The 20,141-nt window shown below is 36.1% G+C and overlaps 1 protein-coding gene across 3 annotated transcripts in view; it reads right to left on the bottom strand.

Annotated features, from left to right (window-relative positions):
- Positions 1–20,141, bottom strand: part of LOC106060387 (orexin receptor type 2-like) — a 150,099-nt gene that overhangs the window by 26,834 nt on the left and 103,124 nt on the right. For all 3 annotated transcript variants that reach the window (XM_056030452.1, XM_056030453.1, XM_056030451.1), the window contains 2 exons: positions 7,758–7,931; positions 5,090–5,291 (listed from right to left, as the gene is read on the bottom strand). In XM_056030452.1, coding sequence (XP_055886427.1) covers positions 5,090–5,291; positions 7,758–7,931 — 376 coding nt within the window. The remainder of the gene's footprint in view (positions 1–5,089; positions 5,292–7,757; positions 7,932–20,141) is intronic.

Here is a 20,141-nt window from a genome sequence, read left to right as displayed (position 1 = left end):
ACATCAAAGTGTGAAGCGAAGTGGTGAAGGCTAACTGCATAACAAAATGTGAGTCTACGGGTCCTGACTAGAACAAACGCTTTCACCATCTTTTTCTTTTTTTTTTTAACTTTCCCAAGATTGCATCGTGTGAGAATCGTCCCCATAGTTTTGGTTCTTGATCTGATTGTAACCGGTAATCTGATTTAGAATCCCTCCGATCAAAGTGAGTGAAGAGATACATCCGCTCTCTTGTCGATAAAAAAAAGTATCGACCTAACCCTACTGGACTCAGTTGTGTAGACTGTACAACCTGGTCAGTTGCTGTATCAAAATTTAGCAATAGAATACAATTAACTTCTGATGTGCATCTAATGTTCTCGTGATATAGGAGTGAAATATTGTCAATAATTAATTGTGTTTTCTATGATATTCAGAAATGATAGAATTCGCAGGACATGTAGAGGTGTTTATATATTTTTAAAAATGTTTTTTTGTTAAATACACGAGGTATTGGGAGTAATGGTGAATGGTTAAAAGAAGTACTTCACTATTACTAGTGGTTCTGCATATTTAGTAGAAGTACTGCATGACAAACACTAAACGGAATTAGTATAAATTAAATAATACAAATTAGAATAATAATATCAATTCAATTAATTCTATAAAGTTCTAGCAAAAGTTTTACAGCCATAGGAAGAAGATCATTTCCCTTTAAGTATTTTAGACCGAAGCCTCTTTTATAGTCTTCTCACATAATGGCCATGTAAAGGAGCTCTTGTTAGAATAGCTTTATTACTAGTATAACCTACTGCTCATTTCGGAATATTTATCTGTTAATTTAATTTTACATACAACATACAAACTTTCACACTCTGTGTGTCTTTGAAGAGGTGTGTGCGTGTGTGATAACAGTGCTTTGTGTATGTGTATTGAAACTATCGCTGCCAAACATTAAAAATTCACAAAACAATGGGGTAGTTCCGGATCTCTACTCAGTCACGTGGGTGTGTTGTTTACATTAATGACCTCATTGATTTCATTAAAATTTAAACATGAAAATAGTCTAGATCAGCGGTTCTCAAAATTTTATGCTCGGCGATCCCTTTTTACAATCCCCCACTTAGCCGCGACCCCCCCCCCCCGTACACACACACAGCAATAGAAGAATAGACAATAACAATCCATTTTTTTAATGGTCTTTGGCGACCCCTGGCAAATCGTCAATCGACCCCCAAGGGGGTCGAGATCCACAGGTTAAGAACCCCTGGTCTAGATCTATACATCTTTAAGTAATAAAAAGTATGTTACAATAATTCACTAATTTTTATGATTATTTAGTAGGTCTACTAGATCCAGGCTAGCACTAAATCTAGACCTACATCTTATCATAGGAAGATATTGCCATTATTGCCATGTATAAGACCATAGTCACGTGACTTTTTATAAAGTAGGTCAGAGATTCGGAACTACCTCATTCCACCATGTGACAGTCAGTTCTCAATATTTCAACATTGTACTAAACAACAAAGTCACAATTTAAATTTTCCTGACTCTCGACTTGCACGGATTGCGAGCCACTTATCTTTGTGTGATCTTCAGTCTATAAGTAACGTATGGTAGGTTGTACCATGTTCACTCACTCTGTTTGTAACGTTTTGTATCTGTATCACGTGACACTAGGCTTATATAATAAAAAGGCACATGGAATTGATGACACTCTTACAATATTATCAATTCGCCGACAGCTGTTTTATTTAATTTATACTTTTCTGTTATGAACAAAGTAAAAGTACAGGACAAAATCAACCCCGCCCCCCAACCAAAATATAAAAAAAAAACAACCTCCCAATCCTATTATCCAGAGAGAAATTTTTAAACTGATAAAGCTGTATACAATGTGTGTCTGATCTCCCTGGCGTTGATAGCGATTCGTTTTGGGTTGTACCTGATGAAATTAAAATCCTATTTACACTTGTGGCCGTTTCTATTCGTTTTTACATAAATTCTAAATAAAGCCCCAAAATTTTTGTAAACAAAATAAAACGTATCTTATATTTATAATTATTTAAATCTTTCAATTCAAAGGAAGAAATATTCTTTAAAAAAAACACAAAGGAAATTGCAACAGAAAAAGATGTCGAAAGATTTACTGCTTTCACGCTACACTCAACACACACACTAAGCTCGCCTAGTTTTGTTTTCTGTATCCTCTTTCTAGGCCATTCATCCTCTTATAGCCAATCACCTGTATCACACACACATCAGACACACACACACACACACAAATGGTTATAAAAATGGTTATAAACAAGTGCTTCTCCTATTGTTTTACCTAAGAATGTCAACCTAACCTTTCATTGATGTCTTTGATTAATAATCTTTCTATCTAACCTCCCATTTTAGTAAAAAATCATCAGTTTAAAAACTTTTCAAAAGTCCTCCTTCAAGGTACAATGGAGGTAGCACGAAGAATTGTGGGGAGCGTGGCTAACTACGCCTGAACTTGGCTTGGCTTGCCTACCTATAAAGGGGGCTCGAGGTTTACTGAGCGCCTAAAGGCAGCTCGTAAAACCTTCTCCCAGATACCCCCTCCCTCCACTGGTCCACAAATGAGACTGACCATAGCGTACTGAGCATTCTATAAGCATGAAAGTTGCACTACCTAAAAGTTATAATTTAATTTAATTTTTTTTTTCATTGGCTGGACAACGTGTAAGAATAGAGCGGCTTTGAACTTGATACTCTGTTCAATCAGGATAGCTTCTGACCAGGTAGAGTTGTACGAACTATTACAGCTTTCCCATGTCACAATTCTGCTGATGATGATGCTACAAACTAAGAAGTGACAGATCTTGTTTTCTTTGAACGGGCAGTTGGCAATACGGTTTTCAGAACAAATTGTTCTATAGAAATAAAACGAAAGAATCTGGTATAGCAATTTACAAATACGAATCAGTTAACGAAAACATTTTTTTTAAAACACTTTGTGACAAGGACTTGACAAAGTTTACATATTCCACAGACCATTTGACCGATTTGAATGTAAAGGTTAAACTCCCCCAGAATTAACTATAAATAGGGGATAATCTCCTGTTAGGCTTGCTTGAGAATGTAGATAAAAGATGAGCCCATAGAGTCTTGACAAAGCTAGATCTAGTTTTGAAAAGATTAACCACACTCCCAGAAAGAGACAAAATCGTTGTAATCTGGCTACAGTAATGGCATTAGATGCAGGGGAACGGGAGATAATAACATCATATTGGGTTGGAGGCTGATTATGTAAAACGATGCCTGACGCATGTCAGTTTTGTTTTATGTGTGTGTCTTCTTCAGTGTGTGTGTTTGTATGTGTCTGTCTTTGTAAGTGTTTGTGTTTGTGTTTGCATGTGTGTGTTTAGGAGGTCAGCTGAAAATATTAGCAAAAGATTTTAGGTGAATTCAACATTTGTATCTGCTAGCGTGAAATGTTTAATATTAGACACTTCATTTTTTCAATTGTCACATCTGTGCGGGTTTTGGCAAAAGTTGTACACGCTTCACTTACAAGTAATACAATAGAGGTCCACGCTTCACTTACAAGTAATACAATAGAGGTCCACTTGGAGGAAGAGTCTTGTAAAACAACAAGTCAACAGGCCTCTGCTGATTTGACATGTCCAACTTGTGACTAGTTGTGACTGTGCATGAGTATCAAGGATTGGCCTCTTGAGCCTCATCAGATGTAGCGAGGGGAAAAGATTGTCTCACGAGACGTCCAATACGGTCGACTGAATTCAGTATAGACATAGATTAATGCAAACGATTTTAAATTCAACAGCAAGGGGAAAATAATTCCTTTTAAAATTTCTGAAATTGTTTTTATTTCCGGGATTGAATGAAAACCCTGCGTTCCAATTATTAATAGTTTCATAAGGAGTTTTGTATTTAATGATTGATTTAGTGAGGCAAATGTTTCCTTCCCAGTACCACAATGCAATGTCTCTATTAGGCAACAACATTTTATCAAAATTCACGATGTAGTATGTACAAGCTGAAAGTTTAATTGGAGCATGCAACTCCCTGTTAATCCATCAGTCTCTGCGGGGTATTGTACAAGCTGAAAGTTTAATTGGAGCATGCAACTCCCTGTTAATCCATCAGTCTCTGCGGGGTATTGTACAAGCTGAAAGTTTAATTGGAGCATGCAACTCCCTGTTAATCCATCAGTCTCTGCGGGGTATTGTACAAGCTGAAAGTTTAATTGGAGCATGCAACTCCCTGTTAATCCATCAGTCTCTGCGGGGTATTGTACAAGCTGAAAGTTTAATTGGAGCATGCAACTCCCTGTTAATCCATCAGTCTCTGCGGGGTATTGTACAACGTTTACATAATAATGAACTAGCCAGGTGGATATGACAAAGGTGGATATAAAATCTGTTTCTCTCTCTCTCTCTCTCTCTCTCTCTCTCTCTCTCTCTCTCTCTCTCTCTCTCAAAGTGTTTATACGTGTATATGTCTGCTGTAACAAACACGACCTTGTTTTTGTTTTTCTTTTATTTCTCCTCAGTAGTATGCAGTGTTGTTCTAGAGAGACAGAACAGACAAAAGATTTGCCTCCCTAAGACTGGCATACCGAGATGTCACTGTAGGCATAGCAAGACATGACATTCATAGTAGAACGACCAAGCCCTCTCTTGCCAAGCACCATGCACACTGTGGTAGCTGACGTTTGGGTTGCTGTTGTGTTCTTCTGGTGACATTCTGCATGTTTCGGGTGTTAGAAATGACCATGACATTTGAACATGTCAACGTTATCTTTACGTTTCTTAGTTTAAACTTTAAAGAAATGAATTTTTTTTTGTATTAACCATAGAGACATAAGGCTAGAAAAGTTCGTAGTTTAAGTCCATTTAGTCTTTTCTTACACTCTTCATTATATTTCTAGACACTGTACTTAGTTTAATAGCTTGGTCAATTACAGAATTAGTTATCAAACTTGCAATCAGATGGGTTAGAAATTAGGCCATAATCAGAATGACGTGATTTGTGTATTAAAAAAATGTTTATGCTAATAAGCTCAAGCGACACATAGAACAGCTTTACAAAAGTTTTCCTACACTCGCCCTACCTGTCAGCTGTCTGGAGCTAGTGGAACTGGACCAGAGGCAGATGGCTATTGCCGTGTAATTGTAGCCCATGATGGCGATGGGGATGGCAAAGAAAGTGATGGATAGGAAGATCTCGTACTTGGCAGCTACCTGGTCATCCCTCGGGCCGCATGAAGTCAAGAAGATAGTCAGATTGGGCGGCACTATAATGTCGTGGATTTCCTGGGACAGAAATAGAGTCCGTAAATAAACGAGAAATGCGGATGGTACCGAGTGAGCGAACTGAGGAGTAGGGGCCTATTGAATGAAACACGTTCATAGCGAGAGACTGGGCTTGTTCTTAGACCCAGAGTTCAAGGACAAGCCAAGCAGTTGGGTCATACATTGACCGAAATCTTGCTCAAGGACATATCCAAAATATATATTCTTATCGACTGTTACAATAAAAGTCAAAGACGGCCTGTGGATACATTTCAAGGACAACCTGTGGATACATTTCAAGGACAACCTGTGGATACATTTCAAGGACAACCTATTGTTCATTTTAAAGGATTAAAGCATTAATATTCTTAAACAAACTGTTATTTTCATATTCAAGGAGAAAATCTAATTAATATTCAATGAAAAGCTGGAAAAGTTTAAGAATTAATTATCAATGTCAGTCTAAATGACAAATGTATCAATAATCGTAAAGTAATTAATCTGCTAAGTGGAGGCACCTTCTACGACAATGACAGATATAATAACAAATAAGTCTTCACATTCTGAACTCGCTTTTGAGTTTTAGGACATTCATGATTTGGGGAAACCGCATTTTTTGGAAACTGTGTTGTAACCAAGCAATGACGTTAAATAGTGTTGATATTTTGTGTAGTTACTTACAATCGACCTCGTAGGAACCATTGAGTCAGTCAATGAAAGTAATTTACATTTTGATTGCTACAGGACGGTTATAATGGAGATATTCAACCATAAAAGTGTTACTTTAACATTGTATCACTCGTATCACTCTCAACGATAAATTTCCATAATTTGTAAATATAAAATACGAAACAATTCTTGAAAGAAATCAGATCTACATCGATGTTCAGATAACTGATTCAGATCTAATCACGATGTAATGATTCAGATATCCTAAGTTAGGACAGACTAGTGACACTTTAGATGTAGGCACTTCAAATGTCTATACTTTCATTCATTCATGATTATCAAGTAAATATCTGTACACTTGAAGAGGCAACCGTTTGGAAAAACACACTTCCTTAGTACCCGTTTATTTTCTAAGCACATTTAGCCCCAAGGTAGACCATCATATTCGTTTAGATGTTAAGTACTTAAGTTCGATGGCTTTTACCTAGATCTAAGTTTATTGACCCATTTTTTAAAATATTTTTTTGACCTAATCGTTTTTTTTTTTAAAGTTGAGGGGAAAATGAGCTATTGAAAGTGTATCCTCTTACAGTAGAGCGTAACTGAGAGCTCTCTAACTTAGAAGTTTCGAGGAACAAATGTAGTCATAATCTAGCGTGAACAGGTTTGTTTTCAATCACATTGGCACTGAACCAGATGAAGCAGTTCTCAAGGTCAGTTCACACGTTTGCCAGAGGTCTATGTAATGTATACTCTTAAATTTTAATTTAAAGATGCGTGGTTTTTATTTTTTTTGTTTTAAATAATAATTTTATGGGAGTCTTCAAGGATACTGCATTAACTTGTGGAATTCAATTATAAAAGACTATACTCTTGATTCTATTCAAACTACCTCTACAACTTCATTTCGTTTAGCATCAATAGCATCAGCTCCAATACACTTTGTTTAAAATGTACTTGTTAGTGTATCAGTTTCGTAGTTTCTCTTGTCTATTTTTGGAAATTAATTTTAAAATATTTATTTTAAAGTTTTGAAAAAAACAACAACTTCATCACTGCTAATCTATCAATAAAGATTGATTACATTAAATCAATAAAGTTGGTATTTGTTGGAAACATTTATTCTGCTGAAAGATTTTCCATGGCAGCCGACCGCTTTCTTAAGCTCGAGTTGACTCAAACACACAATTGTCTATTACATATATATCTCCTTAACAAACATTTAACGAGAAGTAAACTAGAACTAGGTGTCAAGAATTCATAGACTTTATCACTTTCTCTTTACTTTTCTGCCTTGTTAATATAAAAGAAGTGTCAAAACTTTGAGCTTTACCATGGTGTTACTTTATACATTTCTGCCTATAGGCCTAGAGAAATCATGCCAACAATGAATTGTTAATATTCTTAATAAATAAATATAAAAATATAAATATAAAATCTGAACTATTTCTGAACTGAACGTCAAACTTCATAGACAAACATTACATTAGGTTTTTGTCCTGAACTTTTGGAGTTTGTTTTTAAATTAATCAACGTTATTGCGCTAATTGAAATTGATTTTTGTTGACAACTTTATAACATAACGCTAATTGAAATTGATTTTTTTGACTATAGCATTTATTTCTTATGGGCCTGTGGAAAATAAATGACTTAACAAGATTGAAGGTAGTGTGTTAGCTTGATTTTTTTCCGCTAAGTAAACATTTGCTGTTTTTTTTTCATTTTTTCATAGAATTACTATTAAATGCACAGCTAGCGGATTATATGCATACTAAGGCCCACAACCCTTGCCCCAACAAATGCCAAACTAACGATTACCTCCATCATGATAAGTTTAGGAATGGACGCTATGTGCGCGACTGCCCATATGATAACAACACATACGATGACCCTGGACTTGGTTTGTTGAAAGGTCAGCGGCTGGCAAATGGCGAACCACCGCTCTATAGAAATACTGGTCAATGTCAGCACAGATACGATGACCGCAACATTCTGGGGAAAAAATGAAGAATTGGATATGAAATCGAAATACAATATGTGGTCATAACTTCTGAACTTGGTGTTGAAATGTCTCTAGAATATAAACTTTATTTTTAAACAACGATCAATAGAGTGTTATTCTCTCTCCGGTGTAGTGGTCAGATGCTGATATGCTAATTTTTTGTCTCGAATGTTAAATTCGTAATTTTATTTCAGTTGCATGATTGCTTGGTCATAAACGTATTTGATCAAACAGACATGTGGACAATGACATGTGGACAATGACATGTGGACAATGACATGTGGACAATGGCATGGGAGCAAAAAGTGAAGAAATGTGTGGCTAGTAGCAAGAAGTGAACAGTTTGAGAACACTTGATGTCTTCCTGACCCTGATATTGGCTTCTCACGCACGTTCTCTCCCTCTCCTAATCATACAGTATTCTGGATCAGTTCTTAAGACACACAAGACTGAAAAGGAGAGACAGATAGATAGACAGACAGATAGAAAGATAGACTGATAGAGAGAGTTAAAAGAGAGAGAGAGAGAGAGAGAAAGAAAGAAACTTAAAAGAGAGAGCCTGCTGTTCGTGTAGTATGGGCTTCGAACTGTCGTCCTAATGGTCCCGAGTTCCGGCCCTGCCCGCTAGGCCAGTAATACTCTTCACTTGTAGAGGAAAGTTCGAAACGTTGAAATAAAGAGAAAGACAAAAAGAACAAGAGAAAAAAGAATAACTGAAAAAGAGGAAGAGAGACTGAAAGAAAGACAGAGATGAAAAATGAAAGATATAGAGAGAAAGAGATAGAAAATGAAAGAGAGAGAAGGAAAGAGAGAGAGAGAGAAAAAAAGTAGAGGAGAGCAAGTCAGAAATAAAGAGCAACACTGAAAAGAGAAAAAGAGAGAGAGAGAGAGAGAGAGCAATTCAAAACTAAAAAGCAAGAGAGAGAGAGAGAGAGATAGAGACTGTAAGTGTGAGAGAAAGTTCATCTCATCTATTCACTGAAACCACAAATTCTAAACGTTGAACTTATTAAATGGAACAATGTGAAGAAATCGGTGAGCTATCTAATTATCGAACGAGAATCTGTCAGGAAGGAGCCACAGATAAATGAGTAAGTCTTGGCTTAGTCTCCATCTCTCGCGGATCTAGTCAGAGATCTTGTGAAGACACACTTGGCCTATTGGCCTACAGACACTCACGGCTTTCAATACCAGAATTGTATTGATATCTTTTAGACAACATCTGGTCAGCTCGACAAATGTCAGTCAGTCTGTCTATCTGACCTATTGAATTACTTACACTCTTCATCACACGGAGACATTATATTGATAGCATCCAAAAATACTTTCATTTTTAAACAAGCAACACAGAGGCATCAGTTTAAAAAAAAAAAAAAAACAAGCGAAAAAAAATATTTAAAAAAAACTTATCTAATGAGAAAAACAGCAAAATCACTGCTCTATCTCTCAATACTGCAAGGTTCAAGTCCCTTTTTCTGTATAACTCAATATTAATTAATTAACAATAAATTATTAAAAACTAGTTAATTTTTTTTAGTAATTTATGTATTTTCATGGAGAATTAATAATTGTAAAAAATATAAATAAACTAAATCCGAGAATTGGGAATAGGAGAAAAATGAGTACAAAATTTGTACCAGACAGATGGAAGGAGTAAGCTAATATAAGCTTTGATTGTTAAAAAAAATATTATTCTAAAAAACCTTCTTAAAATGTCTTATAAAACGAAGTCCCTTATCATTATTGAATAATAAAATTCATTTCTGTATTTTAAAAAATGAGGTCCTCCAAAGACTTTTAAGAGTAAATATTTTACCTTTGTAAAAATAATTGCGAGATGACAGTCCAATGCATTAATTATGTGATGAAAGTTTAGTCTCATCTGACAAGGTACAGAACTACATAGAACTTATGACAATAAACCAAGACGCTATTCTGTCAAGTACAAGCTGTGCTAAATAATAGATTGAAAGGGTGAGGGTGGAAGGTAAAAGAAGAATACTCTTTAGACCAGTTTTCTTTTTTTTCACTACTATTATATTTTCATTACTAAAAATAAACTAAAAACATAAGGGAGGTAATAGAAGAGAACATAATTTAATACACTCAAGGGAAATGAGTGTTCATAAAATTTAAGAAATGTGAGAATTTCATAAAGACCAGTAAAAATAGATGACCTGCTTGCACTGAATATCGTCACTGACCAATCGATCATTTAAAATGTTGTCCTAATATTCCACCTAATATGTTGGCTATCTGGAACCTATAAAATTAAATATTCATGAGAGGCGTTTTGAAGTGCATCCATGTCTTCAAAACCAACGTTATCCATACAGTATTCACTTACCAATTCATCCTTTTTCTCATAAATGTATAGACCGATATTTGTTTGTATTGACAATCAAATCTGGCACCTATGGGATGCTTTATGTTACCGATGTTATTACAAATGAAATCGTTTCTAAAAGTTTTTTTTTTTTTTGAAGTGCAGTAAAAATGAATATGATTGTCTTTATAACAACGGCAATTTGCACCCCAGAGATAAATGTAAATGTGATGATTTGAAGACATTTTTTGTTCAAACTTAAGAAAGCACATAAAAATCGCCATTGCAATCTGTGTTTAAAATTAACAAAATGTTCTCTACAGTTTGCTATATTTAGAGTTTTAAAGGCGTCATTAAAATTTACATCTGCTCGGCCAAGCAAGTGCCTGGAGGCGGACAATTATTTCATCAAGCTTTGATCTGCTCTTAATTCTTTTTTTTTTCATGGCATGTTAAAAGATTTTCTGGACAATATTATTTTTACAGTTTAAAAGACAAAATAAAAATGAAACTAAAAACAGAATACTAAAAAGATCGTATTTAAAGAAAAAAAAGAGTGAAGTATTTAAAATTATAAAATGAACATTTCTTGTAAAGTACACCAAGCCGTTTATAGTAAGTACATAATGTACTCTGAACACTCATTCCATAGTTGCTCTCCATAGCAGCTACTATATATAATAGGATCTGTCAAATTCATTAAGCAGACTGTTAGTATTGCAGTTTCATGTGTAGGTAACACTTAACAATAAAATGTGAAGGTATTTGATAGTCTCAGTCAAATGCACTATTTGATAGTTCTAGTGTAACAATGATCAGGGCCGGATATAAGGTAGGGCAGGCGGGTATACAGCCCGGGGAACTACACAAGAAAGGGGCCTACACAAAAGAGATAAAAAAGTATATCAGAATTTCTATGGGTCAGAAAATTTTACATTAAAAAAAAAATATTTTATAATCGCATTTTTACAGCTGTCAAAAATGTGATTAAGAATTGTACGCTTGTAACATACTAGGAACAAGTAACGCTTGTAACATACTAGGAACAAGTAACGCTTGTAACATACTAGGAACAAGTAACGCTTGTAACATACTAGGAACAAGTAACGCTTGTAACATACTAGGAACAAGTAACGCTTGTAACATACTAGGAACAAGTAACGCTTGTAACATACTAGGAACAAGTAACGCTTGTAACATACTAGGAACAAGTCAATACTGCTCCGAATTTACGACAGTGCGTCTACCAAGGGCCTTAACCCTCTATAAACTCAAAATTATACAGATTTTTTAAAATTTGTATATGCATATTTAATATTTTAGAAAAGAAAATTGAAATTAAATTTACAAGGACTTTCTTTTTTCTAAAATATAGTATATTTGTATTCCAAAGTGGATCTTTATTAAAGCTTTCTACAAATTGTAGAGGCCTCTACAAAATTCCTGCCCAGAACCTCCATATATTTTGATACAGTCCTGACAATGATGTTCAAACGTTAGATCAGTGTTTCCAAACGATGTTCCGTGGAACCCTAATGTCCCGCCAGGCCTGAAGAGGTGTGTCCATGAGTTACGGGAATAATGAACTAGTAGGCCATCACATGAATTAATCTTTCTAAAAAAACAAACACAATTTCCCGCTACTCAGAATGTGCGAAGTGCTCCGCTAAGGCAAAAGTGTCCCTGCTTTAGAGCCTCAACTTTCAAGGCTGACTACATTTATTTCTAACAAATAATCCACAACATAAGCCACTCTATGAGACAAGTGGTCATTAGTGCAAGATCTAACATGTGACCATTACTTCAATGAATTCAACGTTCTCTAGTTTGGTGACTAAAAAACTGTCTTTTATTTCATCTTTTTTGTTTTGAAATGTCGAAAAGAAATGATTTTGTGGATTTGTTGAAGACTGGTTTAGAAAAGTAAACTATACGAATTAATTATCTCACAAGAAAATAATAAAAACAAGTCTTCTTTCACCATCTCATCTCATCTCCACAACCTTCCTACTTGGGGCGCCTCCCTGCATCGCTTCTCTCTTCCACCTCCCCAAATAGCGAGGGCGTTCCTCTCTGCACCGCCTGTTTCACTACATTGCTCAACTTGCCGTGAAATCTCTCAGCTCCAGCAGAGGCCAGTGTGAGTACTTTCCCTTGATTACGTGATGTCAATGGCCAAGACAAACTGGTCTTCACTGCCGAGATGTTGCCCGAGGGACAATTACTCTCTTCTAAAGTGTCAATTAAGTGATTGTAATATTTTGGTGCTAGTCTCCCCGTGTGTATGTCTCTCCTTCGCTCTCTCTCTCTTCTTCACTCTCTTCTTTGTGACTCTCTTCTTTGTGACTCTCTTTATGTTATTATAATCATCTCTGTGTCATCATTGCCCATGTTCTATCTATCTATCTATCTATCTATCTATCTATCTATCTATCTATCTATCTATCTATCTATCTATCTATCTATCTATCTATATCTATCTTATCTATCTTATCTATCTATCTATCTATCTATCTATCTTATCTATCTATCTATCTATCTATCTATCTATCGTATCTATCGTATCTATCTTATCTATCTTATCTATCTATCTATCTATCTATCTATCTATCTATCTATCTTATCTATCTATCTATCGTATCTATCTTATCTATCTATCTATCTATCTATCTTATCTTATCTATCATATCTATCTATCTATCTATCTATCTATCTATCTATCTATCTATCTATCTATCGTATCTATCTATCTATCTATCTATCTATCTATCTATCGTATCTATCTATCTATCGTATCTATCGTATCTATCTATCTATCGTATCTATCTATCTATCTATCTATCTATCTATCGTATCTATCTATCTATCTATCTATCTATCTATCTAATCTATCTTATCTATCTATCTATCTATCTATCGTATCTATCTATCTATCTATCTATCTATCTATCTATCATATCTATCTATCATATCTATCTATCTATCTATCTATCTATCTATCTATCTATCTATCTATCTATCTATCTTATCTATCTATCTATCTATCTATCTATCTATCTATCTATCTTATCTATCTATCTATCTATCTATCTATCTATCTATCTATCTATCGTATCTATCGTATCTATCTATCTATTACAAATTGTTGACTACAAATATATGTACTCCTTGTTCCGATGTATAACACCTCTATAAAGTCTTACCGAGAGAGTGTCTTTAAAAAAGGCAAACCCATTTATTTTGTTTTTAATTTTTATTTTTTTTATGATTTCGTGAATATTTTCCCTAAATATTGAAAGATGACTGTGTGCTAGCGAGTAATACAATTGTATCTGCTGTCAGACTTTTTGTTGGCTCACATTTCTCTCGTTCTGAAAACGTAACCATCTCAGAATGTTATTTCACTTGATACAAATCTGTATTTCTTCTTCATGTGTTGTTTGTACGGCAAGGAAGGAATACTTCATCCAGCATCATGTTTGTACGGCAAGGAACGAATACTTAATCCAGCATCATGTTTGTACGGCAAGGAAGGAATACTTAATCCAGCATCATGTTTGTACGCCAAGGAAGGAATACTTAATCCAGCATCATGTTTCTACGGCAAGGAAGGAATACTTCATCCAGCATCATGTTTGTACGGCAAGGAAGGAATACTTCATCCAGCATCATGTTTGTACGGCAAGGAACGAATACTTAATCCAGCATCATGTTTGTACGGCAAGGAAGGAATACTTAATCCAGCATCATGTTTGTACGGCAAGGAAGGAATACTTAATCCAGCATCATGTTTGTACGGCAAGGAAGGAATACTTAATCCAGCATCATGTTTCTTGTGACAGGTGGGGAAATGTGATGTGTGTTTGGCGCGTTTATTGTCTAGGGGATGATTATTTTTAAAGCTATCACACACCAACCTATCAGCATATGAATCGGGAGCAGACACGCAACGAGACAAAGCAATGAAAGATAGATACAAAAGTTAAAAATGAAGAATATTTATTTACATAAATATACATATAAGAATAAAAGGGGGAGGGTTTGCATCTATCTCTAGTGAATAATATGTTTAATCATCACTCTTGCACCTAATAAGAGAGTATGTCACTTTGTCCTCTGACTTAGCTGGTATTCCTGTTGATGTCGCAGCTGGCTGTGTCCTGGCTTGAGGTTCTGCAGCTGGAGGTGGCGCTCTAGCGGATAGAGGGACGCCGGTGATATAGTTCTTGTGGAGTCTCAATCCCCAAAATCTAATATCTGTAGTGGGCACAGTAGGGCGGGTGGCCGGCTACCGTGGGCACAAGGTTACTGCGGGCAGAGCTGATCTGCCGTGGGCAGCGTAGTTGACAGGATATGTCCAGTGAGTTGCAGAGGGTTGGCGTAGCTATGACGTCTCGCACAGACCTGAGTCCATAGGGACGTCGCACCTAGTAAGATGACAGGTGGGCTGTCGAATAGGCGGGCAATGCCGATAGCGCCAAGTAGTAGAGTTGAGTAGTGTCGTGTAGACACTGAACATCAAATAGCAAATAAATAGGCAGACACCTGAGGGAGGCTGCGGATAAATAAAGACAAGTTAGGACATGTCTCTCATGTATCTTATCGATGCCCTCGACTGAGGTGCATTCGTCAGATTGGTGAAATTGCTTTAGAGCACAATGAGGAGATGATGACAAATGGGATTTGGGAAAATAGATGGCAGATAGTAGCAATATAAAATGTACATAAAGGGGAAATAATAATATAAAAATGTACATAGAAGGGGAAATAATAATCTGAAATAAACAACACAGGTGGATAGAGAAAGAGAAGGGGGGGGGGATGGGCGGTGGTCAGCGACCCAGACGATTTGTTTACATATGACCGTGGGTCGAGAACAATGGAGCGCGCTTGAATGGTGTGTCCGTTCAAGCGGCGCAACTCTCAGAGTAAAATGAGTAAAGGGGAGATAATTCAATACAGGGGAGATAACTCATATCTCCTTTCTAAGCGCAGTATTAGTGCGATAGTAAAATCATCAAGGCGATCAACCGAGATAAAGGAAATAAAATAAGGTGTACAAATATATACATGGTTGCATCAACGGTCAATTGAGCAACGTAGCATTAATAGATTAATGCAATTCATAAATACATACATAGGACATGTTTATGTTCTCTGCTTACGCCAGTGAGAAATACACAATGCACTAATTAAATATAAATGAACTAATAAAATACACATGATAATATCCAATGGAAATAGCACAAAAGTAATTGAGATGGAACTTGTGATTAAGTTCGGCTTACCACCAGGTATTCCTCTAGGAGAAAGAATGTATGAAGTAGTCCAGACTCAATAGCTCAGATATAATGAGAAATAAGAGGGTCTGATTTGATTTGGATCTACTTTATATATGCCTGGAAAATGTGGGCGGGAAGCAGGAAATGTCCTAGGCTTAGAATTATCTTACACGTGGGTGAATTAGACTTAAGATGGGAGCGTCGAGAGGCGCTTTGACTCTAGTAATCTCCTAGATCAAAGAGGGACGTAGGAAAAAGGGGGGGGGGAGTGACTTGCATTCCACACAAGGTGGTGTCCACTGCGGCTGTCAGACATCCTGCCGATAAGATCAAAGAGTCTGTGCGTATCTTCGCCCCGGTCAAGGGAAGATAAATGAAAGGACGCGCCTTAACTATCTCCAATGTGGTCAACTAAGTCTAGCCTGGAGCGGAAAAGGTGTGGCGGGTGAATGATTTAGGGGTTGGATGGGGAAATAATTAAAATAAAATAAATAAATAATGAAAAATAATAATTAATGCTGTGATAATTTAGAGTGACTCTGACAGCGAGTTTTTGACTTGTCACATTTCTACGGCAAGGAAGGAATACTTCATCCAGCATCATGTTTGTACGGCAAGGAAGGAATACTTCATCCAGCATCATGTTTGTACGGCAAGGAAGGAATACTTAATCCAGCATCATGTGTTGTTTGTAGGGCAAGGAAGGAATACTTAATCCAGCATCATGTGTTGTTTGTATGGCAAGGAAGGAATACTTCATCCAGCATCATGTGTTGTTTGTACGGCAAGGAAGGAATACTTAATCCAGCATCATGTGTTGTTTGTACGGCAAGGAAGGAATACTTCATCCAGCATCATGTGTTGTTTGTATGGCAAGGAAGGAATACTTAATCCAGCATCATGTGTTGTTTGTATGGCAAGGAAGGAATACTTAATCCAGCATCATGTTTTTACGGAAAGGAAGGAATACTTAATCCAGCATCATGTGTTGTTTGCATGGCAAGGAAGGAATACTTAATCCAGCATTATGTGTTGTTTGTACGGCAAGGAAGGAATACTTAATCCAGCATCATGTGTTGTTTGTACGGCAAGGAAGGAATACTTAATCCAGCACATTTTTTAATGTTTCTTTATTTAACAAGCAGGGATTATTGATTGATGATTTGTATTAGCCATTGTTTCTGTGTATTCTCAGGAGAACTCAAAATGTAAAATTCACATTTACCACATGCTATAACTGACCTTTGAGTTTGGGGAATAGCTTCCCTTTCCAAATGATCAGTGACCACTAGTGTAGATTGGGAATCTTGGATGCTAATGATCTCAACTTTACGGAAACACCTGAGGAATGACTCGAGGATCATTACGTACTAGGTCACTAAGCCCAGCTTCTTTAAGGTTGACCAATATTTGTATTTGATTACTGTCAACATATTTGTTTTTCTAGAATCCATGATTATATTTTACAGGTTTAGAGACATGGCTAGTGCTTCGTAAAGTAACATGGCTAGTGGTTCTTTAGCGACTTGCTTAGTGGTTCTTTAGTGACTTGCTTAGTGGTTCTTTAGTGACTTGCTTAGTGGTTCTTTAGCGACTTGCTTAGTGGTTCTTTAGTGACTTGCTTAGTGGTTCTTTAGTGACTTGCTTAGTGGTTCTTTAGTGACTTGCTTAGTGGTTCTTTAGCGACTTGCTTAGTGGTTCTTTAGTGACTTGCTTAGTGGTTCTTTAGTGACTTGCTTAGTGGTTCTTTAGTTACATAATTAGTGGATCTTTAGCAACATGCTTAATGGCTCTTCAATGACATAGCTAGCGGTTCTTTAGAAACATGGTTAGCTGTTGTTTAATGACTTAATGATTCTTTAGAAACATGGTTAGCTGTTGTTTAATGACATACTTAATGATTCTTTAGAAACATGGTTAGCTGTTGTTTAATGACTTAATGATTCTTTGGAAACGTTGTTAGCGGTTGGTTTAGTAGTGTTTCTTTACTGACATGGTCAGTGAAGTTTTAGTGAATCAGTTAGTGGTTCTATTTGTTAAGCTCTGCGTTGAAATGATATGTTCTCCGGAATGTCGTGTATAAGTAAATAGTGTTAACTTTTTTCCTTGATACAGTTCATCGATCTCTAATATCGAAAAAGGAAAACAACTCTTGAATGCGTATAACAGGAGTAAGTTCTCTTGATCTATATTTATTTCTTTATATTTTCCTTCAACTCCCTTGTGTAAAACAAACAAATCCGAAAATGGTAAAAAAAAAAGTTCTGTGAATTTTTAATCCATCCCAAAGGAAGAGTATTTTTAGAAGTAGTTTTAAAAGTGTAATTCAGCAGCTCGCTCTAGTGGAATCCTTGCTTGGAGAATATTACTAACAAGTTTTTGCTTGGAGAATATAACTAACAAGTTGTTCACACTCACACACAACTAACTTTCAGAAAATGAGAAGTAAAACATGAAGAAGAAAGTTTGTACCACAGCTAGGAGGCTAATAATGTTGTAGCATCAGATTGGACTTTTTTTTTGGTTACATTTTAAAGGCAATACACAGGTTTTGATATACATTTTTATACACATAAAATAATGATATACACATATAAATAGGGTAGTTTTTTTTCTCTCCACAATTGATATGTATCTAGATAAAAATGTTTATACAGTTTACGACTAAAGGCATGTTTTCTTTACGACTTAATGTTGTGTATTAACTAATACGGCCAATATGCAAAGCATGCTCTCCTACACCAGAGAAAACTACGCTGGCTCGGTCATGTCACTCGCATACCAGATGGAAGAATCCCTAAAGACATACTATACGCTGAGCTTGCAGAGGGAGTCAGACCCAAGGGCCGCTCAAGACTAACCTACAGAGATCTCTGCAAGCGAGACATGAGAACCACGGGCATCGACCAAAGTATGTGGGAGGAGATAGTCCAAGACCGGACAGCATGGAGACAGACTGTAGGTGCTGGTACGAACTTTACCGATTGCAAAAGAAACGAAGCTGCGTCAGCTAAGAGAAAGAAAAAAAAAGAACGCTGCACTATCAGCTAGCCTTAAGACAGATGAATATATATGCACGAACTGTGGCAAAATCTACCTCTCCAGAATTGGCTTGATCAGTCACTCCAGATTCTGCCCCATCTCAAGACGAAACCAAAGCCAGTGACTCATCTGGGCGAATCCATAGTCTTCCGTCAGAAGGAGCAATAGTAGTAAGGTTGTGTAGTTGATTGTGTCGATCCACAGACCTATATATACAGAGAGAGAGGGAGAGAGAGAGAGAGAGAGAGAGAAAGAAAGAGAGAAAGAAAGAGAGAGAGAGAGTAAGAGACTAGTCAAGGCTTAAATGGGTAATTTTTCTGCACTTTGAAACGATACGTTTTGAAAATGTTGTTGTGGTGGTTGCTATTAAAATCTACATCTAACCCTAGACCCTATAATAATGCTTCTACAAGGAATAGATGACTAGATCTATTTCTACACTCTATACTTTGGATACAAATAACTAACATAACAGAAAACATAAATATCCCTTAATTTCCTTAGAGTTTGATTCGAACCTGGCGACAACTAGAGCAAACTCTGATCATTTTCCTCCAAGATTTCGATTTAAATCTAGATCTGACACTTAAAAGTCATTTATTCCAACATTTTAATTCTTAAAAATGAAGGTCTCAAGTTTTCTTTTGGATGAAGAACAAATGTAGAAGTCCATTGTGTTTTGTTTTTACTTAGAATATTAAATTAAACGACTAAAAATTCTCTTGCTGGCCAGTTCTTATAATTCTATGCATCTAGTAAAGTCATGATCTTGCAAACAGAAGTCAATGTCACAATGTCACTTCTATAGTCTCGAACTATTGATTTAGACATTTTCAGGAGTTGAACGTTCACTTAAAAAAAACACAAAGCACAAAATGTGTAAAAACTTTTTTCCTGTCAACTTCTTTAGCCTCCATTAATCTGTTCTTGCCCAACGTCCAGTCGCATAGAATAGTTAGAGACAGAACATACAACGAACACATGACGCGATCAAACATCTCAAGAGGCGTTTGATTGGCTGGTCGCGTGTCACACGTGAACTCTGTCGTCATTTCCGTTATTTTGCCACTCCTCCGTTGTCCTGGAAACGTCTTCTTTTATTGCAATAATTACAGCAGTAATAATGTTTACGTGGTCATTCGTCGTCCTTGTTTGTGTGACCACAGTCTGTTGGACTTGTCAGTGGCATTGGCAGAATTGTCATTCACTTAGGAATTTTAGTAATTGTCAAAAACAAACAAGAATTTTAGTAATTGTCAAAAACAAACAACTGGCATAAAATAATCTAAGCATTTTATAGAACATTTTATAGAGCCTTTTATAGAGCATGTTATAGAGCCTTTTATAGAGCCTTTTATAATGCATTTTATAGAGCATTTTATAGCTACAAACGTTTTATTTTCAACTCAGTTTAAAACTTTTATGCTAAAAATATTCACTTATGTGACTGTAGATGTCACTTATGTGACTATATATGTGACTTATGTGACTGTAGATGTGACTTATGAGACTTTAAATGTGACTTTTGTGACTGAAGATGTGAATTATTT

This window comes from Biomphalaria glabrata, chromosome 5 (assembly GCF_947242115.1).
Source record: "Biomphalaria glabrata chromosome 5, xgBioGlab47.1, whole genome shotgun sequence".
Classification (NCBI taxonomy): domain Eukaryota; kingdom Metazoa; phylum Mollusca; class Gastropoda; family Planorbidae; genus Biomphalaria; species Biomphalaria glabrata.
Note: the sequence above shows the minus strand (reverse complement) of the source record. Positions and strands in the feature narration are given on the sequence as shown.